General features: G+C 46.6%; 1 protein-coding gene across 1 annotated transcript in view; it reads right to left on the bottom strand.

Moving 5' to 3' along the window:
* Positions 1 to 251: 251 nt before the first annotated feature.
* Positions 252 to 22,443, bottom strand: part of LOC136657133 (solute carrier organic anion transporter family member 1C1-like) — a 26,937-nt gene continuing 4,745 nt past the window's right edge. Inside the window, exons 6-14 of the mRNA XM_066633780.1 lie at positions 20,634 to 20,732; positions 18,478 to 18,726; positions 15,513 to 15,677; positions 13,966 to 14,161; positions 12,850 to 13,015; positions 12,236 to 12,411; positions 11,739 to 11,803; positions 1,266 to 1,383; positions 252 to 468 (exon numbers count right to left, since the gene is read on the bottom strand). Of these exons, the coding sequence (XP_066489877.1) occupies positions 252 to 468; positions 1,266 to 1,383; positions 11,739 to 11,803; positions 12,236 to 12,411; positions 12,850 to 13,015; positions 13,966 to 14,161; positions 15,513 to 15,677; positions 18,478 to 18,726; positions 20,634 to 20,732 (1,451 nt within the window). The remainder of the gene's footprint in view (positions 469 to 1,265; positions 1,384 to 11,738; positions 11,804 to 12,235; positions 12,412 to 12,849; positions 13,016 to 13,965; positions 14,162 to 15,512; positions 15,678 to 18,477; positions 18,727 to 20,633; positions 20,733 to 22,443) is intronic.

The following is a 22,443-nucleotide window of genomic DNA, read 5'->3' as shown; positions in this document are numbered from 1 at the left end:
AAGCCCCATTCAGCAGCTGCACCATAGACTCAATATGACCTTTGGCAGTTGGCAATTGTTCTATAGCACAGATCATTTACTGGGGGTCAGGAGAAGGGAGCAGGACCCTAGATTCTTTTCCTTCTGCTTTCCCCCTGTTCCAGATTGGTGCCATCACAGAATGAACTAACCAGGGCTTCAGAATGTTCAACTGCACGTATACATCACACAACAGCATCGACATGTGCAACAGTCCACATAAGCATCCCTTTTCACAAGCGAGTGTCTTCATTTGCTGACTTCTCCATGGAAAAGGATTCTCTTGTATTTTGGCCAGTTGCTGATAATTTTCCGGAAGGTGCTTCCATGACTTTGTCTGTTGTCTCTTTGCCTTCGTGTCTGAATCGCCTCATAATTAATATGAAGAACACAATATACAGGAGGCAGCAGCCACCTCTCAGTGCGGTAATGAGTCCAACATAGACATTTCTAAGAAAAGGAAGACAGTGAGAGGAATCAAGCAAAGACCTATTCAAATATGAAAAAATAGCTTGTGATTGAGTCCTTCTGTAATGTTTCACTCTGGGCTGCAGGCAGGGCATTGGATGATCGAAGTACCCCCCACCTCTAGTAGTAGTAGTAGTAGTAGTAGTAGTAGTAGTAGTAGTAGTACCACCCCCACCTCTGGGAACACTACTGAGTCTTAGGGTTCTCCCTGGCACACTTGTTTCCCACATTTAGAGAGTTTTTTGCAAGGATGGGAAGGTTCCATTCAGCTTTCAGCTCCAGGAAGAGAGGGCTTCTAATCTCTCTCCTTTCCTGGGCTTCTATTCAGTTACCTTCCAGTCTACCCTTCCTCCTTGCCTTCTTCCCTCGGGTGGTCTCACTTTTTCCCTTCTGATTGCTTCTACCAGCCTCCTGTCTCTCTCCCTCTTCCCTTCCTCTTCTTTTTCCATCTATTTCTCCTGCCCTTCCTATCACCTGGTTCACCTGTAAACACCTGGTTTAGCCCTCCCAGTAGGTTCCTGGTAAACTGCTGTGCTAAATGCTTGGTGATGACATCACTAAGTTGACAAACTTGCCATGGCTGCTCATTGTTGCTCCTAGTGGCTCCTTCAGGACTCAGACAAGGCTCCAGAGACCACACCTACAGCACAAGGTTAAGGGAGCCCACAGGATATGTGCCCAAAAGCCCTCCTCCCCCGAAGAGCTGGCAGTGCCCCTATCACCCACTGACACATCAACCCTTATCCCAGACCACATTTTTTTCCTCTGCTGAGACTTACCTGAATGCTTGAGTGTCATACAATCTGCAAGACCCTGATCCACCACAGGTTGGAGTACTCCATTTCAGGCAAGTTTTATCAATCAAAACTCCAAAATAAATAGGTGCTGGAAGTCCCCCTGCAAGGAAGACATAGCAGGGAAGTCATTACAGTATTTACTTATAGCCAGGTGCCTTTCCATCAGGGTTTCCACCATGATACTGGAGGCCAGAGGTCCCCAAACTGTCAGCTGGCAGGCTCGCATCTTGCTCTTATGATGCCATTAAGCTCATCTGTTGTTGGGCTGGATATGGCCTATGGCAGAGGCGTCACTAGAGGGGGGGCGGAGCACTAAGTTTTGCAGAGAGCCTCCCTGCAGCTTGCAAGAGGCTCCTCCTCTCCCCTTTGGAGCCATGTGGGCGGGGTGGGGGAAAAGGAGGCGAATGGCTCCCGAAGGGAGGGGGAGGAGCCGCTTGCACACTGCAGGGAGGCTCACTGCAAAACTTAGTGCACCGCCCTCCCCCCCCCTAGCGAGGCCTCTGGCCTGTGGGCTATAGTGTGGAGACTTCTGCTCCAGGCAATTGCCCAAGGTTGAGCTACTAGGAAGCCACACTTTCAGTTCCCTTCCTAGGACCATTCTAGGGCCTCATACAAAATCAGACAAGTGAAGATTTTGTTGAATGGGAGACTGAAGATGGACTACATACTTCAACAGTTATCACACCAGTTATCACACCATCAGCAGTGTGAGCCTAACTGTTCCACTGGCTTTGTGCACCCGCATTCCAGCAAGTTGAACTTTGCTCCAGCTACTAGCCTTACATAAGAACATAAGAACATAAGAACAGCCCCACTGGATCAGGCCATAGGCCCATCTAGTCCAGCTTCCTGTATCTCACAGCGGCCCACCAAATGCCCCAGGGAGCACACCAGATAACAAGAGACCTCATCCTGGTGCTCTCCCCTACATCTGGCATTCTGACTTAACCCATTCCTAAAATCAGGAGGTTGCGCATACACATCATGGCTTGTACCCCATAATGGATTTTTCCTCCAGAAACTCGTCCAATCCCCTTTTAAAGGCGTCTAGGCTAGACGCCAGCACCACATCCTGTGGCAAGGAGTTCCACAGACCGACCACGCGCTGAGTAAAGAAATATTTTCTTTTGTCCGTCCTAACCCGCCCAACACTCAATTTTAGTGGATGTCCCCTGGTTCTGGTATTATGTGAGAGTGTAAAGAGCATCTCCCTATCCACTCTGTCCATCCCCTGCATAATTTTGTATGTCTCAATCATGTCCCCCCTCAAGCGTCTCTTTTCTAGGCTGAAGAGGCCCAAACGCCGTAGCCTTTCCTCATAAGGAAGGTGCCCCAGCCCCGTAATCATCTTAGTCGCTCTCTTTTGCACCTTTTCCATTTCCACTATGTCTTTTTTGAGATGCGGCGACCAGAACTGGACACAATACTCCAGGTGTGGCCTTACCATCGATTTGTACAACGGCATTATAATACTAACCGTTTTGTTCTCAATACCCTTCCTAATGATCCCAAGCATAGAATTGGCCTTCTTCACTGCCGCCGCACATTGGGTCGACACTTTCATCGACCTGTCCACCACCACCCCAAGATCTCTCTCCTGATCTGTCACAGACAGCTCAGAACCCATCAGCCTATATCTAAAGTTTTGATTTTTTGCCCCAATGTGCATGACTTTACACTTACTGACATTGAAGCGCATCTGCCATTTTGCTGCCCATTCTGCCAGTCTGGAGAGATCCTTCTGGAGCTCCTCACAATCACTTCTGGTCTTTACCACTCGGAAAAGTTTGGTGTCGTCTGCAAACTTTGCCACTTCACTGCTCAACCCTGTCTCCAGGTCATTTATGAAGAGGTTGAAAAGCACCGGTCCCAGGACAGATCCTTGGGGCACACCGCTTTTCACCTCTCTCCATTGTGAAAATTGCCCATTGACACCCACTCTCTGCTTCCTGGCCTCCAACCAGTTCTCAATCCACGAGAGGACCTGTCCTCTAATTCCCTGACTGTGGAGTTTTTTCAGTAGCCTTTGGTGAGGGACCGTGTCAAACGCCTTCTGAAAGTCCAGATATATAATGTCCACGGGTTCTCCCGCATCCACATGCCTGTTGACCTTTTCAAAGAATTCTATAAGGTTTGTGAGGCAAGACTTACCCTTACAGAAGCCATGCTGACTCTCCCTCAGCAAGGCCTGTTTGTCTATGTGTTTTGAGATCCTATCTTTGATGAGGCATTCCACCATCTTACCCGGTATGGATGTTAGGCTGACCGGCCTATAGTTTCCCGGGTCCCCCCTCTTTCCCTTTTTAAAAATAGGCGTGACATTTGCTATCCTCCAATCTTCTGGCACTGTGGCCGTTTTGAGGGACAAGTTGCATACCTTAGTCAAGAGATCTGCAACTTCATTCTTCAATTCCTTAATAACCCTTGGGTGTATGCCATCAGGGCCCGGTGACTTATTGATCTTTAATTTATCAATGAGGTCTGAAACATCTTCTCTTTTAACCTCTATCTGACTTAACTCCTCGGTCAGGAGGGGCCGTTCGGGCAGCGGTATCTGCCCGAGGTCTTCTGCCGTGAAGACAGATGCAAAGAACTCATTTAATTTCTCTGCCATCTCTAAGTCTCCTTTTATCTCCCCTTTCCCTCCCTCACCATCCAGAGGGCCAACCGCTTCTCTGGCGGGTTTCCTGCTTCTAACATATTTGAAGAAGCTTTTATTATTCCCCTTAATGTTGCTGGCCATGCGTTCCTCATAGTCTCGCTTGGCCTCCCCTATCACCTTCTTACATTTCTTTTGCCACAGTTTATGTTCCTTTTTATTCTCCTCATTAGGGCAAGACTTCCATTTACGGAAGGAAGCTTCCTTGCCCTTCACAGCCTCTCTAACTTGGCTGGTTAGCCATGCGGGCACTCTCCTGGATTTAGTGGAACCCTTCTTTCTTTGCGGTATACACCTCTGCTGGGCCTCTATTACTGTTGTTTTAAGCAGCCTCCATGCATTCTGGAGAGACTGGACTCTTTTTACCCTCCCTTTCAACCTCCTTCTAACCAGCCTCCTCATTTGAGGGAAGTCCGCCCGTCGGAAGTCAAGGGTTTTTGTTAGAGATTTGCCTGGTATTCTTCCCCCAACGTGCACGTCAAAACGGATCGCAGCATGATCACTGTTCCCCAATGGCTCAGTAACGTTTACATCTCTAACCAGGTCCTGCGTACCGCACAAAATTAAATCCAGAGTCACCTGTCCTCTGGTGGGCTCCGTGACTAGCTGATCTAAGCCACAGTCATTCAGCACGTCAAGAAATCCGGTTTCCTTATCGTGACCAGAACACAAATTGACCCAGTCAATATGAGGATAATTGAAGTCCCCCATGATTACAACCCTGTCCTTCCTTGTCACCTCCCTGATCTGTTTCCTCATTTCAAGGTCCCCATCAGATTTCTGGTCTGGAGGACGATAGCACGCCCCCAGTATTACATCGCTGCACAAGCCTGGTAATTTAACCCACAGAGATTCTACGGTGGAGTCGGACCCACCTTCAATCTCTACTTTGCTGGATTCTATCCCTACCTTAACATAAAGGGCCACCCCACCTCCAACACGCCCCTGCCTGTCCCTCCTGTAGAGTTTATAGCCCGGGATTGCGGTATCCCACTGATTCTCCGCATTCCACCAGGTTTCCGTTATGCCCACTATGTCAATATTTTCCCTTGTCACCAGACATTCCAGTTCTCCCACCTTTGCTCGTAGACTTCGGGCATTCACATAAAAGCATTTATACACGGAATGCCCCAGGATGGGCTGCTTATTCGCTCCTTTGTCCCCGCATCCTCTCGTTGTGCCAAACCGTCTATCACATCCCATCTCCCTAACTTTCCCAATTTCTTCTCCTACCCTGCCTTTGTCTTGTTGTTCTCTAACCTCCCCATCCTCATCCCATAGGGATGAGGAGTCCCGAACCGGATGCCCCTCGGCTCCTGTCGGCCTTCCCCCAGGGATCAGTTTAAAAGCTGCTCTGCAACCTTTTTAATGTTATGCGCCAGCAGTCTGGTTCCATTCTGGTTCAAATGGAGCCCGTCCCTCTTGTACAGGCCCCGCTTGTCCCAAAACGTTCCCCAGTGCCTAACGAATCTAAACCCCTCCTCCCTACACCACCGTCTCATCCACGCATTGAGACCCCTGATCTCCGCCTGCCTAGCTGGCCCTGCGCGTGGAACAGGCAGCACTTCAGAGAACGCTACCTTTGAGGTCCTGGCTTTCAGCTTCCTGCCTAAAAGCCTAAATTTGGCCTCCAGGACCTCCCAGCTACACTTGCCCACATCGTTGGTGCCGACATGCACCACAGCCGCTACCTCTCCCCCAGCACTGTCTACCAGCCTGTCTAGACGAGAAGTGATGTCCGCAACCTTCGCACCAGGCAGGCAAGTCACCATGCGGTCCTCACATCCGTCGCAAACCCCCCTCTCTATGTTTCTAATAATCGAATCCCCCACTACAAGAAGCCCCCGACCCCCCTCCCGCCGAGGAGTATCCCGAGTGCGCTCGGATACGGGCCCATCCCCTGGAGAAGGGATCCCCCCTAGGGGATTGTTTCCCTCCTCTCCAGGATGACGTCCTCCAGTCCCGAGACTTCCCACCCGGGCAGCCGAGGAGCTGCACGCCTGAGGTTGGGACGAAGCCTGATCGTCCCCAGAAGTCTCCCCACGGTCCTCCTCTGGCTGCCTGCGCTTCTCCAGGTCGGCCACCAAGGCTTCAAGGGAGCGGACGCGTTCCCTGAGAGCCTGGAGCTCCTTGCAGCGAGGACACACCCATGACTTATGCCCCAGAGGCATATAATCATACATGTGGCACTCGATGCAGAACACTGGATAGCCCCCACCCTGCGGCTGGCTGTCTGACTGCATAGCTTTTTTGTTGTTGTTGTTTTATTTAGGGGTCCTTTTAAAAACCGTACACTGGATAGCAGCCCTTTTCTCTAGGGAAGAGGAAGGGCAGCGTATGGGGCCCTGGCCTCCTCGCCCTGCTGCTGAACTCGCCCAGATGCTAAACTCTTGTGCCTTACCTGGCACTTAGTTCCCAGAGGCACTTGGTGTCCCAGAGGCCACACGTGTCTGCAGAGAGCCTCACGCGATGGCCTGCCTAGCTTTATACTCCTGGCTGGCTCCTCCCCCCTCCTTCCTTCCTGATTGAAAGGGGGCTGGCCTTCCCAGGTGAGTTTACAAAAGCTCAGGAAGGCAAATGGCTGCTGATGGGCGTGACCTACTCTGCAGGCTCCTGAATGGACTGCTTGGATTAGCCTACTGGGGCTCTTAATGGGTTGGGAATTGGCCCTTCCTAGGTCCTTTCCCTCCTAGTTCTGTTCTCTTAGGCTGGACTGTTTTTGTAACCTCAAGCTAGTTTTTATTTGGGTTTGTTTAATTATTTATTGCTCTCTAGATCCTGTGTCCCAATTTACTGACCTGTTTAGGTTATGTTCTAACTTAGATTAGGTTTAACCTGGGTTAAGTATAGGTTTAATTTAAACAAGTAGAAAACCTGCTTTTCACTTTATCCTCCTCCCTTCCTTCGATTAAGTGCTACCTTAGGTGCAGCTAACTTTCAATTTTGATTTAAATGCCTGACCCTTGGGCACTTACTCACGAGTAGGACGCTGCTCTTACTCACGAGTAGGACTCTGCTCCTGCTCAGAGTAGCCCTATGTACCTCCCTTAGGTGCTAACTTTCAATTTTGATTTAAGGTTGCTTTAAAGGTAAGGTTAAGGTTAGAAGACAGGGAGTTAGAAAGACAAAGCGTTAGAATGAGTACACTTACCTCCTCCTCCTCCTGCTCCTCCTCCTCTCCTTCTCCAAAACTCAGAGGTCTCCTTGCCTTCTCCTCGCCCAGATGCTAAACTCTTGTGCCTTACCTGGCACTTAGTTCCCAGAGGCACTTGGTGTCCCAGAGGCCACACGCGTCTGCAGAGAGCCTCACGCGATGGCCTGCCTAGCTTTATACTCCTGGCTGGCTCCTCCCCCCTCCTTCCTTCCTGATTGAAAGGGGGCTGGCCTTCCCAGGTGAGTTTACAAAAGCTCAGGAAGGCAAATGGCTGCTGATGGGCGTGACCTACTCTGCAGGCTCCTGAATGGACTGCTTGGATTAGCCTACTGGGGCTCTTAATGGGTTGGGAATTGGCCCTTCCTAGGTCCTTTCCCTCCTAGTTCTGTTCTCTTAGGCTGGACTGTTTTTGTAACCTCAAGCTAGTTTTTATTTGGGTTTGTTTAATTATTTATTGCTCTCTAGATCCTGTGTCCCAATTTACTGACCTGTTTAGGTTATGTTCTAACTTAGATTAGGTTTAACCTGGGTTAAGTATAGGTTTAATTTAAACAAGTAGAAAACCTGCTTTTCACTTTATCCTCCTCCCTTCCTTCGATTAAGTGCTACCTTAGGTGCAGCTAACTTTCAATTTTGATTTAAATGCCTGACCCTTGGGCACTTACTCACGAGTAGGACGCTGCTCTTACTCACGAGTAGGACTCTGCTCCTGCTCAGAGTAGCCCTATGTACCTCCCTTAGGTGCTAACTTTCAATTTTGATTTAAGGTTGCTTTAAAGGTAAGGTTAAGGTTAGAAGACAGGGAGTTAGAAAGACAAAGCGTTAGAATGAGTACACTTACCTCCTCCTCCTCCTGCTCCTCCTCCTCTCCTTCTCCAAAACTCAGAGGTCTCCTTGCCTTCTCCTCGCCCAGATGCTAAACTCTTGTGCCTTACCTGGCACTTAGTTCCCAGAGGCACTTGGTGTCCCAGAGGCCACACGCGTCTGCAGAGAGCCTCACGCGATGGCCTGCCTAGCTTTATACTCCTGGCTGGCTCCTCCCCCCTCCTTCCTTCCTGATTGAAAGGGGGCTGGCCTTCCCAGGTGAGTTTACAAAAGCTCAGGAAGGCAAATGGCTGCTGATGGGCGTGACCTACTCTGCAGGCTCCTGAATGGACTGCTTGGATTAGCCTACTGGGGCTCTTAATGGGTTGGGAATTGGCCCTTCCTAGGTCCTTTCCCTCCTAGTTCTGTTCTCTTAGGCTGGACTGTTTTTGTAACCTCAAGCTAGTTTTTATTTGGGTTTGTTTAATTATTTATTGCTCTCTAGATCCTGTGTCCCAATTTACTGACCTGTTTAGGTTATGTTCTAACTTAGATTAGGTTTAACCTGGGTTAAGTATAGGTTTAATTTAAACAAGTAGAAAACCTGCTTTTCACTTTATCCTCCTCCCTTCCTTCGATTAAGTGCTACCTTAGGTGCAGCTAACTTTCAATTTTGATTTAAATGCCTGACCCTTGGGCACTTACTCACGAGTAGGACGCTGCTCTTACTCACGAGTAGGACTCTGCTCCTGCTCAGAGTAGCCCTATGTACCTCCCTTAGGTGCTAACTTTCAATTTTGATTTAAGGTTGCTTTAAAGGTAAGGTTAAGGTTAGAAGACAGGGAGTTAGAAAGACAAAGCGTTAGAATGAGTACACTTACCTCCTCCTCCTCCTGCTCCTCCTCCTCTCCTTCTCCAAAACTCAGAGGTCTCCTTGCCTTCTCCTCGCCCAGATGCTAAACTCTTGTGCCTTACCTGGCACTTAGTTCCCAGAGGCACTTGGTGTCCCAGAGGCCACACGCGTCTGCAGAGAGCCTCACGCGATGGCCTGCCTAGCTTTATACTCCTGGCTGGCTCCTCCCCCCTCCTTCCTTCCTGATTGAAAGGGGGCTGGCCTTCCCAGGTGAGTTTACAAAAGCTCAGGAAGGCAAATGGCTGCTGATGGGCGTGACCTACTCTGCAGGCTCCTGAATGGACTGCTTGGATTAGCCTACTGGGGCTCTTAATGGGTTGGGAATTGGCCCTTCCTAGGTCCTTTCCCTCCTAGTTCTGTTCTCTTAGGCTGGACTGTTTTTGTAACCTCAAGCTAGTTTTTATTTGGGTTTGTTTAATTATTTATTGCTCTCTAGATCCTGTGTCCCAATTTACTGACCTGTTTAGGTTATGTTCTAACTTAGATTAGGTTTAACCTGGGTTAAGTATAGGTTTAATTTAAACAAGTAGAAAACCTGCTTTTCACTTTATCCTCCTCCCTTCCTTCGATTAAGTGCTACCTTAGGTGCAGCTAACTTTCAATTTTGATTTAAATGCCTGACCCTTGGGCACTTACTCACGAGTAGGACGCTGCTCTTACTCACGAGTAGGACTCTGCTCCTGCTCAGAGTAGCCCTATGTACCTCCCTTAGGTGCTAACTTTCAATTTTGATTTAAGGTTGCTTTAAAGGTAAGGTTAAGGTTAGAAGACAGGGAGTTAGAAAGACAAAGCGTTAGAATGAGTACACTTACCTCCTCCTCCTCCTGCTCCTCCTCCTCTCCTTCTCCAAAACTCAGAGGTCTCCTTGCCTTCTCCTCGCCCAGATGCTAAACTCTTGTGCCTTACCTGGCACTTAGTTCCCAGAGGCACTTGGTGTCCCAGAGGCCACACGCGTCTGCAGAGAGCCTCACGCGATGGCCTGCCTAGCTTTATACTCCTGGCTGGCTCCTCCCCCCTCCTTCCTTCCTGATTGAAAGGGGGCTGGCCTTCCCAGGTGAGTTTACAAAAGCTCAGGAAGGCAAATGGCTGCTGATGGGCGTGACCTACTCTGCAGGCTCCTGAATGGACTGCTTGGATTAGCCTACTGGGGCTCTTAATGGGTTGGGAATTGGCCCTTCCTAGGTCCTTTCCCTCCTAGTTCTGTTCTCTTAGGCTGGACTGTTTTTGTAACCTCAAGCTAGTTTTTATTTGGGTTTGTTTAATTATTTATTGCTCTCTAGATCCTGTGTCCCAATTTACTGACCTGTTTAGGTTATGTTCTAACTTAGATTAGGTTTAACCTGGGTTAAGTATAGGTTTAATTTAAACAAGTAGAAAACCTGCTTTTCACTTTATCCTCCTCCCTTCCTTCGATTAAGTGCTACCTTAGGTGCAGCTAACTTTCAATTTTGATTTAAATGCCTGACCCTTGGGCACTTACTCACGAGTAGGACGCTGCTCTTACTCACGAGTAGGACTCTGCTCCTGCTCAGAGTAGCCCTATGTACCTCCCTTAGGTGCTAACTTTCAATTTTGATTTAAGGTTGCTTTAAAGGTAAGGTTAAGGTTAGAAGACAGGGAGTTAGAAAGACAAAGCGTTAGAATGAGTACACTTACCTCCTCCTCCTCCTGCTCCTCCTCCTCTCCTTCTCCAAAACTCAGAGGTCTCCTTGCCTTCTCCTCGCCCAGATGCTAAACTCTTGTGCCTTACCTGGCACTTAGTTCCCAGAGGCACTTGGTGTCCCAGAGGCCACACGCGTCTGCAGAGAGCCTCACGCGATGGCCTGCCTAGCTTTATACTCCTGGCTGGCTCCTCCCCCCTCCTTCCTTCCTGATTGAAAGGGGGCTGGCCTTCCCAGGTGAGTTTACAAAAGCTCAGGAAGGCAAATGGCTGCTGATGGGCGTGACCTACTCTGCAGGCTCCTGAATGGACTGCTTGGATTAGCCTACTGGGGCTCTTAATGGGTTGGGAATTGGCCCTTCCTAGGTCCTTTCCCTCCTAGTTCTGTTCTCTTAGGCTGGACTGTTTTTGTAACCTCAAGCTAGTTTTTATTTGGGTTTGTTTAATTATTTATTGCTCTCTAGATCCTGTGTCCCAATTTACTGACCTGTTTAGGTTATGTTCTAACTTAGATTAGGTTTAACCTGGGTTAAGTATAGGTTTAATTTAAACAAGTAGAAAACCTGCTTTTCACTTTATCCTCCTCCCTTCCTTCGATTAAGTGCTACCTTAGGTGCAGCTAACTTTCAATTTTGATTTAAATGCCTGACCCTTGGGCACTTACTCACGAGTAGGACGCTGCTCTTACTCACGAGTAGGACTCTGCTCCTGCTCAGAGTAGCCCTATGTACCTCCCTTAGGTGCTAACTTTCAATTTTGATTTAAGGTTGCTTATTTTCATTGTGCCTTATTTTCATTATTTTCAGCCTTATTTTCATTGTGCTTCTGGAAGACTGCCTTCAAGCATTTGGTGGCACTTATTTATCATTTCATTCATATATTCATCCTTCACTTTATTTACAACTACTGTAAATACTTTAAAAATTGCTGTAGGGATAGGGGAGAAGCACATTGATGAGCTCACAGGTATTAGCCTATCAGGGCCATTCACAGGTGGCTTTTCTCAATTTAAAGTGAAATACTCCAAAGAGCTGCAGAATCAAGTTTATGAGAAGAGTCAAGTTTTTAGTGGAGAGGCTGCTTAAAACTATCTCCACTACTCTACAGATGCTGTGCCTTCTTTCTCTTTGGCATTCATACAATACACTGACTTACTCTTTAATGAAAAATGGTAGCAGTATATTTTACTTCAGATAACAGACACATTACTTGCATAAAATTCCAAACCCAGAGTCATGTTTAATACAAAAGAGGGGAACATTTACCAAGTATCCTTCCACACACTGTTTCAATTCCAACAGCAAAGGACTTTAAATCTGGTGAAACCGATCTGAGAAACAAAAGGGAGAAAATGAAAAAAAAATCAGTTTGATAATAACAAGATACATTTGGATTAAAAGAAATATAAATGTTCTCATTGTCCCCAAAGGAGGTGGATGGTACAGTCTTTCAACATTCTATCAAGCTGAAACAGGTTGGAATTTCAAACATTCAAGGGCATGACCCAGCTCCAATCACTCCCTTAACGATAATCAGGACTTGCAAACTCTGAAGTATGGATGGGCTGTGTCCCAGATCTGAATGTACAGAGTCTGAAAGAGGCATTTGCGCTTTGGAATGCTGGTGTTGGGCTTTGCACAATCAGGGGCATTTTGTAAAATCAGCTCTTGAAATGCAGGAAACATATTGCATTTTGCGGCAGACTTGGGTGACCCTATGCTTGAGGGAAGACAACAGGAAAAAAAAAAGAATACACATTCACCTGAACATAGTCATGTACATTGGCGTTCCTCCCAAGCTTAAAAGAAGGGCACAGAGGGACAAGAAAGCTAAGAAATAAGGAAACACTTTAGCACATTTGTTCTTTGGACACTGGCCCAAGACTGCAGAGAAATTGCCAGGTCCTGAAGCTCCCACGCAACTACAGTTGTGAAACACCTGAAAGACAGAAGAAGCCAGGAATAAAACCAAGATGATTTGCATTTTCAAGTCAAGAAAGTCATTTGCATTTTCATCAATTGTTAAACAAGCCCTGAACAGGACATTACATATCCGATAGCTTTATTGCTCACTGGGGCTGAAATTCTAAGCAGACTTTCCTGAGAGTAAGTCCCATTGAACACAACAGGAGTTACTTCCCAATAGACTTGCTGAGCATTGTGCTGTATGACCTTGGGCCATTCATAACCCCTAACATTACTGCTGTTGAGATAAAGCAGGGGGAGGAAAGACAAATGATGTATCCTTAGGGTTGTACTAGCACAGAATTCTTGTGTCAGTGGGATTTTATCATTCAGTTATGCATTAGAAACTGGCCAGAAAATTATCACCATGATATTAATAAAAACGGCCTGAGAAAGCTGTTCTTGCATTTACCATATTCTTTCCAGTCTCCGCTGAAGCTCTGCACCCAGCTAGACATGCGCTCATGTAGGTGATTCCATTGTCTCCGCAGACAGGGTCCCAAAGGCTTGCATTACAGCTACAGTCAGAGTTGCAAGTAGACAACAGTTTTTCTTTCAAGAAGGATGGCTCCTTTATGCTAAAGAAACAGAGAATGAGCTTGAAGAAACAAAAGAAATCAACTTCCATTTTCAAAATTATACATGCAGTCTACATTTTCATTATTTCCTGTTGTGTTTCAGTCCCTCAACTCCTTGGGACAGTAGGTCCAAATCCAGGAAACAAGACTGGGGGGAACCTCACATAGGACCAGGACAACCAATTGCTGTGCAAAGAAAGGCCACAGTGCTAAACAGCCACCAATGCTGAAGTGTGGGAAGCTGATTGGGAAGGGATCTCAGAACCCAGATGATTATCAGAAACACTGAGAGGTGAAGCACGTATAAGTTGGAAAAGGAGGCGGCAAGACAGGGGTTTGGATTAGATGACCTATCTGGTCCCTTCCAACTCTATGATTCTAAGAAAGGAAAGGCAGCAGAGGCTATGTGCTATTGGAAAAGAAAAAGCCTGGAGAATCAAACAAGCTTAAGAGAATGAACAATTTCAAGCCAGGAAGCCAAGAGAGCAGTGACTGGCTGAATCTTTCACTGAATTATTTTCCAGTCTAATGTCTGCTCAAGATGATATTTGTCTTACTTTTAAAAGCGTATTCGCTTTTCCACTAAAAAGGTTGAACGACTTTTCCACTTTAAAATATGACATGCATCTATATTAAAACAGTGTCATTATTTTGTCAATAACACTGATAAAAAGAGCCACACTTTCATATCTTTACAAGTGTTTCAACATGATGTTGATGTGTTCAACGTTACACTAACTTTATGCTATAATTTAACTTTGTACTTGTCTTGATATTATAACAATGCTGTCCTAATATTGATGCCACAGTTTCACATCATACAGCTTAAATAAAAGAGGTGAGTATCCTCATGATGGGGGGGCCAGGGAGCAACACATCATTACCAAAGCACATTTGATGCATTTATGAAATATGGAATCCCCACATGCACACCCCACAATGTAACAAACCCTGAATAGTTGACAGTCAAACCAGCCACCTGGAGCACCTCGCAGTTGCTCACAAAGTAGAGTAAATTGAAGACATAGGCTGACAAAAACGTGATACACGTAAATTTTGCCATTCCCGTTATTTGCAGCTTGAACTTCTTGACGATGAAACCTCCCAGGAATGTTGCCACAATTGTAATGGGTAAAACTATCACACCTGCATAGGAAAAGGGACAACAGCGCATTCTCATATATGGTGACAAAACAAAAAACATCACAAACCATTTTCATAACAGATGCTATGGGTTGGAGGAATCCCAATTATGTATGGAACATGTTCTGTTTGCACAAAGAAGGAAGGGATTTACATCAATCCTTCTGCCCCTGCAGCCCCCCTTGTCTCCTGAAAAAAATGTTCTTGAGGGGGGAGACCCTCTGTATTTGGGGAATACAGATGAGCAATCAGCAAAACATGTCGCTCCCCCTTTGTGCAAACAGAATTTCCACCCACATAAATATTATTTGTGATTGGCTGATGAAAGTGGTCTTTCTCTGTTAAAGGAGTGTTTCTTGGGACTTCTAGCAAGCAGAGCAATCAGCAGAAGGACCCTTTTCCTATGATAAATTCTACCACCCAGCTAGTTTGCTGCTATCAATAAACATATGAAGAACAAAGGCTGTTAAATTTTCAAAAGAAATACTTTACTCACAGTTTCCCAAGAATATACAGGCCTATCCCAGTATCTATGTGGGTTCAGTTCTGGAACTCCCCACGGTTAACTGAAACTGTGGATACCAGGGAAGAACGCTCCCCCCATCCTGAGGACCTCAGAGGACCCACACCCTGGGTCCTCTGAGCCCAGCAGAGGCCATGCACGTCTGTCCACAGCTTCTGCCGAGCTCAGACTGAACCTTACAAAGAAAAAAAAAACTTCTGTTTTACAAAAACCAGAAGTTATGTTTTTAATGCCTTGCAAGGCATTAGGAGGCCTAGGGAAGTCCTCCAGGGCTCTTATCGCCTTTGGAGGAGGTGTGCACCACGAAGCATGTGCAGGGGGACCCCACAGACCCAATCCATGGATAAGTGAATCCACGGATATGCTATCTGCGGAGACGGGATACTCTGTACATATCTTCTGAAATATCAGAGGTTTCTACTACTTGTGAAACAGGGAACCCTATAGCTGTTCTCTTTGTGTATGTGTGTGAGGGGCTGTTGTCCACTGTGATGGAGATGGAGCTCAGTCAGTCTGCATCCTTCCCTTCTGATGCTCTGGGTGAGACAGCGTGTGTGGAAAAATAGCATGGAGGAAATTGCATCAAGGAGAACATCTCCTAAAAGGGCCATAGAGGGCAAGAAAAGAAGGCCTCTGGACAGTACACTTCCCTCCAGAGTCCTGCAGGTAGCATTGCACCAAAATTCTAACAAACGGAAACCTCTGCCATCAGAAGAAGAGAACCAAATCTAGCATAATCCATAAAAACAGCAGCTGCAATCTCCACACACACACACACCCGGCTTCCCAAATTCAGTAAGTCAGAAAATCAATGAAAAGAAATTTACACACCAATCAGAAAGATGGCCCTTGAAATGGGTATGTCAAACTGCTGTTCCATAAACTTTGACTCATAAGTTACGATGCCAACCAGAGAATTGTATTGCAGGATATTGAGGAGCAAATAGACCAGGAAGATGGGGTTTCCAAGTAGCTTCTTCACAGCAGGGAAAAAATCTGAAATAGAAAAATGCATCTTTCTCAAATAAGTATAGCAGGTGCATTAGCAAACATGACATTTGAAAAATTCTCTCTTGAAACTAGAGTTAGTATTAATTCTTATTAATTACTTCTGTTTAGTGTCGAGGCAAATTTATATTGTTCTAATTTGGAGGTTTGGTCCATTGTCTTAATTATCCCATGATCACCCCAGGATTTCAAGTTCAGAGAAGTGCTTCAGATGAGTCTGAAGCAACGCTCAGACTTAATGGCACAGTGCCTGCCTGGAAGCACAAGAAATCCTATTTCAGAGGCCTACTCATGAGGAGGGACAAGGCAAGGTGGGGTCACCACCAGAATCGTCAGTTACTGCCTGGAAATTGTTGGTGTATGGACTGCTTGTAATTTGAGTAGCCACAGTAATTGGCTTCCTGATTTGTGTGATAACCTTGCTGGATAGCTTCCCTACTAGTGAGTCCTCCCTCACCTTGGAACCTCAAAAGACCTCTCTGGCTCAGCTAATGGCTCCCCAGCAGACCAGGAACAGAACACCAGGGCACCTTTATATCCCAATTATTTCAGAGAGAAGGCTTTAAGAAGTTTGGGTCAATGGAACTTTAAAGTATCAACTTAGACCAAATCATCCCCAGGTTTAACTTTTCCACCAGTAGGGATTATGAAGAGCTCCGGAAGGATCTCTCCAATCTGGCAGAATGGGTAGCAAAATGGCAGATGAGCCTCAAAGAAAGCAAGTATAAAGTAATGCCCTGGGGCAAGAAATCAAAACTTCATATATAGGCTAATGCATGGCTTCTCAAACAAGGGCAACACGACACCCCAGCCTAAGGGCCCTGGCCTCTGCCCCCTTAAGGGGCAGGGGCAGGGGGGAGGCAGCGTTGCTAAGGGGGGTGCAGGGACTGGCATGCACTTACCAGCCCCTGCAGCAGCCTCCCAAGGGTGCGGGGAGCCCTGCGCAACTGTCTGCAAGGCTCCCCAGCCTTCTGAAAGTGAAAGCCGCAGCAATTGCTCTCCACTTCCGGTTTGCGGAGATGGAGACTGATCGCTGCGCTTTCAATTTTAGAAGGCTGGGGAGCCCTGCAGACGGTTGCGCAGGGCTCGTTGCACCCCCAGGACACTGTTACGGGGACTGGAAGGTCCCTGCAGCCCCCTCAGTGATGCGATCCTGGGGATTAGTATCCCCAGGATCACGTCGCTGCCTCCTGCCCCCGCAAGAACTTACTGCGGCTCAAACTCTCCTAGAGAGTTTGAGAACCACTGGGCTAATGGGTTCTGAACTGTCTGTGACAGATCAGAAGAGAGATCTTGGGTTGCAGTTCGATGAAGGTGTCTTCCCAGTTTGCAGCAGCTGTGAAGAAGGCCAATTCCATGCTCAGAACTTTTTAAAAAGGGATTGAAAGTATAGCGGCCAATATTATTGTGCCATTGTACAAATCAATTATAAGGCAACATCTGAGTGTTGCGATCACTAGATCTCAAAAAAGAATAAAGGGGTATATTATAGGGGTAGAAAAGGCATAAAAGAGAGCAATCAAGATGATTAGTTAGTTGGGGCACCTCCCTTTGAGGAAAGGTGGATAGAGGGATGTTCTTTTTCCCTCTTGCACAACATTAGAACAAGAGGATGTCCACGAAAACTGTGTGGTGGGAGTTAGAAAAGACAAAATAAACTATTTTTTTTAATCCAGTGTGTAATTCATCTGTGGAACCCCTTGCCACAGGAGTGATGGCAGGAATGATATGGTGATGGAATGTGACCTAGATGCCTTAAAAAGGGGATTGGACATATTTGTGTACAAAAAGTCCATCACAGGTTACAAGCTACGATGGGTATGTGCAACATTCTAATTTTAGAGCAGGCAACCTCAGAATGCCAGATGCAAGGGAGTGGCAACAGGATACAGGTATCTTGTTATCTAGTGTGCCGTGAGGCACATTTGTGAGCCTCTCCACTGTGCTAGCCCAGTGCCGGCCGGTGCTGGGCTAGTGCGGGGTGGTCAGCCAGTCTCTGCAGCTCGGCGGTCTCCCAGACCGCTGAGCCGCAGCACGGTAAGCAGGGGCGGGAATGGGGCGGGGAGGAGGTGTTCCGGGGAGGGGGGAGGCCGGTGGGGGGTGGAGAGAGGGTGGGGGAGGCGTGACGCAGGGAGGGGGTGGGCTGGAGGCATGCCGGGGGAGAGAGGGAGGCGAGTCTGCAGAGCTCTGCTCCGCTGGATCCAAGGCGCTCATGCAGGGCTCAGTGCCCTACACGAGCGCCTTTAACTTATCACCGACCTTTTGGTTGGCAGTAAAGTGAGTAGTCCCCATTGCAGGCCTGCTTACCTTACCCCGGGGAAGGGGATGACAGTCCCCTTCTCCTGAGGGGCCTCCCACGGTAGCCCGGGGCACGCAGGATCCAGCAGCAGCTGTTCTCAGTGCCACCGAGCCTGGACGCCCCAGGTAGCTCAGGATCGGGCTCTGAGGCATCCTGGTAGGCCATGGAGAGAGGCCTGGATGGGCCTCTGGCCTGATCTAGCGGGGATCTTCTTTTGTGCTTAAGAGGTGTACATGTCTATGTGAACAAGACCTTAATAATCCATTTTTGCATGCCTGAAGAGTGGATACCAGTCTTTTAGAATCTTTAAAAAAAAACAAAAACCTTGTTTAGGCACTTCAAAATGAAGGTCTGGAACTCCCTCTATGTTGTAAAGTGACATGAGCACCAATGACTTTGTATTATGACTCCTAGCACACCTGATGCTCTGAAATTACAATGCTCAAAATGCATCTGTGAAGGAGAACCGGGACCAAAAAGTTTAAAAACCTTTTAATGCTTCCAAGATCTTCAGCTGCAGTTGTTCTGGAGATTTCATTTTGCCATCACTCTCTTGCGTGATTGCATATACTTCACTTGCCTTCTTCTTAATTACTGTATCTCCTCCTTGTTTTTGCAAAGAACGAGGTAAGAACCAGAAAGGCAAGGAGGCAACAATGCTGGTTGTGCCACAGATCAGAAACCCAAGCCACCAGGCACCAACCCAACGGATATCCTTTGAATCAATTAGCAATGTGTCTGGAAGAGAAGAACCAAAACTGCACATTCAGCACCTGAAAGCATTCGTCAGTAATCTCTTCCTCATTATCACTGCAGACCTGGATCAAGTCCCTTGACTAACCTTTGATCTACCAGTGTGGTCCACTTGATCAAGTGCTAGGTGTGGACATGAAAGAACTAGGCCATAATCCCAAGTAAGTCATGGAAAGGACAGTATGATTTTTAGACATGCTGTTCTCTTAACTGCCTCACTAACTGGAAAATGGAAATTATAATCAGGGTTGCGTATATTCCACAGTCACATCTGCTTACATGGGGAGAGTCTACTTCTTCAGTGGAAGCGGGGCTGGGGCCAGGTTGCTGGGCATCTTAACCATTCTCTAAGGCTGTTTGGGCCACTACCACTACCACCAGTGCATCTGGTACAGGAGTCTACCTGGCCAGGTGGGCTCCTCAAATAGTTGTGTGTCCTCAGTCGCTGCCCAATCTAACCAACCTCTGACACCAGGCCTGACTGGGAGCTTAGAAATACATGGCATTTTCTGTCTGGGTTTTTAAAGACACATGATGTAATGTGACATCTTTTCAGGGTAAGAATGAACTTTGAATTAACTTAAGCCATGAACTTAGAATACACACCCATGACACAATTCTACATTTAAAGGTCAAACACACCAGCTTAATCCATCTACCCACATTTGAGAGGAGCAAAAAGGATACAAAATGTATTGCCGAACAATTGTTCATTTGTTATATTAAATATTAAGGACATGATTCAGTCAAAGTTAAGCATTTTTAGGTGCCTTGATTTCAATAAGAAGTTTCCAAGTGTGCTTAAATCTCTTCCACTGAAATTAATGGGACTTGAAGATCTCAACTGCATTGTGCCCACTGATACTGGCTCAACTGATATGTGCCCACATACATGGGGGTAATGGGGGCAGCATTTGTCACACCAGCTTAGGCACTGGGCAGTCTTCAGCCAGCCCTGAGCAAAACAGTATAGTACACAGAATGTACACTGGGGACCACTGACCACTTTCTTGTGGCCTACCTGATGCCTACTGCTTGCTGGGATGTTTGCAAATAGTGCTGGCCTAGGTGGACCTTGGTTTGAATCAGCCAGGCCCTTGTGTACTTAAACAAAACTGCGGGCTTAGGATCAGAATAGTGATGTCTTTGCTCTTTAGAACACCTGCTTGTGTTACCTTGCTTTGTTCATTTGAAATATCCAGTGGATCAAAGGCATTCTAGTGTGTTTGGTTTTTGAAACAGGAAACTTTCCAAGACTAATGGCTCAATTCTATCTTTTGCCAGTGCACAGGGTGCAGGGTCACCGATGCAGTGACAGCAGCATCCTGCAGGCCAACAGAGACCACACCTGCTGGGAAAGGGAAGAAACAAAAAATTTACTTACCTGTCTAGCTACTGCTTGGTCCCCCATGGGCATACTCAGATCTGCGCCAGCTCTTTTGCTGGGAAAGGGTGTGTCAGTCCCAGGATGAGGGTGTAGGATTTGGCAGCTGCCAGCGCTGCCAAGATCCAACCCGTCCCACACTCTACATTCAGGCCCGATACACCCCTGTTCTGGCCTGATTTCTGCGCCAAACTGCCCCACCACCAGCAAAATCATAGTGATGGCCAATCTGCAGGGTACTGTCTGGAGCAAGAGGCCTCCTGGGCCTTGCACCAGCAGCAGCACTCCACTGACCTGTGGAAAGGCTGCCCCAGCAGGGCAACTCAGGGACCTCATAGTCTACCAGCGTATTATGCACATAAGACTGGGCTGTAAAATCAGTCCATCCCTAGTTGCAAGATCAGCCCAAAGCATGAATACGGATTTTAGCATTAGGTACAGGCAGAGAATGTAGGAGAACTTGAAAAGGAAGAAAGAATCAGTATGAATGTGAATATTTGTTCCTTACCAGCATCTACCATTCCAATATCAACCCAAAGATTAGCACTGAAGGCTCCAAGCAGGAAGCCAAGAGTAGGTCCAAGCATCCCAGCTGATCGAACAGCACCTGAAAAAAATGTCCTAACATCAGCATTTACTTGTTTAATGATCTGCATATCTTGGTATTTATACTCTGCCTTTCAGCCTTTACAATGTCCTCCAAAATTGATTAAAATACACAAAATAAAATTGTACAGTAAAACACACTGAAACACATCTCATACTACTGCAACTTCCTGCAGCTGATGAAGTGAATGGCAGTCCATGAATGCCAGTGCTGAAATAGCAGCAACTCTCAAGGGATTACAAGGCTCTTCTCTTCAATCCCTGTAAGTGCTGTTTTACTAATGGCTTCTTGTAAATTTGTTTCTTTTTCATTATTGTGAGGTCCCTAGAGTCATGTTGAGAAAGGCAGGGTTCATTTTTTAAATCAATAAAATATAGCAAAAACCACCAATAATGATCAGCGCGGCTGAGACACATGAATCAATAAAGGGAGAACCCCATTCCATAGCCTCACTCTCTCTATATGTCCTCATGCCTTTAGATTGGCAAATAAAGATCCTGAGAACATTCCTGAGGAATCAGTCTGGGCTTGAGTACTTCAGTAGCTAATCTCCAGTAATTAAGAACTATACTAAGAACTATATTAAGAACTCTCACAAAAACCCTTGACTTCCGACGAGTGGACTTCCCTTAAATGAGGAGGCTGGTTAGAAGGAGGTTGAAAGGGAAGGTAGAAAGAGTCCAGTCTCTCCAGAGTGCATGGAGGCTGCTTAAAACAGCAGTAATAGAGGCCTTTTGATCATGGGTCCTTCCTTGACCTTCAGGCTCCTTCTCTGATGATATTTTTAAGGAAACAACTAAAAATGCTGCAGTTTTCCCTTTCACTTTCAGCAGAGTATGGTGTATACAGCTGAAATAGATCTGATGACTACTTTTTCTGAAGTTTTTTTCATATGAGTTTTCTGTGATTGCTACCCACCTCAAGAATCCTTGTGATTGATGAGATGGGATGTAGATAGTTTAAATAAGTATCTCTGTCAGACAAACCAAGACTTTCCAAACTTGATGACTGCTCCCACCCCAGGTCAGAGAGAAAGGTTTATAGGTCAGATAGAACCAAGGGCAGATCCAATGTTTGCGTTTGGGGGGGGGGGGCCATGAACACTAACTCCAGGAAAACCAGGGCTCACAGTTGAACTTTGGCCTCTGTGGCCAATGTTTACGAAGTGGATAGACCTGGGCTCCCAACTGGACTTGGAGCCCAGATCTACTGGCCTCCGTGGCCAAAGTTTGCTGGGAGGATAAACCTGGGCTCCCGCCCGGACTTGAAACCCAGATCGACCACCTCCAAGGCCATGGTTTGCTGAGCAGGCAGACCTGGACTTGAAGCACAGATCTACCTGTCAGGTAGACCAGGGCTCCTGGCAATAATAATAATAATAATAATAATAATAATAATAATAATAATAATAATAATAATAATAATAATAATAATAATAATAACAACAACAACAACAACAGGTATTTATATACCGTCTTTCTTGGTCTTTATTCAAGACTTTATTCAAGGCTGTTTACATAGGCAGGCTTTATTTAAATCCCTTATTAAATAGGGATTTTTACAATTGAAAGAAGGTTCTTTCTTTCAAGAACCACTACATTCAGGTGTTTCATTCTGATCTGGCTTCACATTCTGGCCTCCATCGTCCCATGCTCAGAGCAGATGGAATTGCTCGGCTCCAGCTTGTCAGCTGCTTCAAGGTCGCACGGTG

This window comes from Tiliqua scincoides, chromosome 7, assembly GCF_035046505.1.
Source record: "Tiliqua scincoides isolate rTilSci1 chromosome 7, rTilSci1.hap2, whole genome shotgun sequence".
In the NCBI taxonomy this organism is placed as follows: Eukaryota; Metazoa; Chordata; class Lepidosauria; order Squamata; family Scincidae; genus Tiliqua; species Tiliqua scincoides.
Note: the sequence above shows the minus strand (reverse complement) of the source record. Positions and strands in the feature narration are given on the sequence as shown.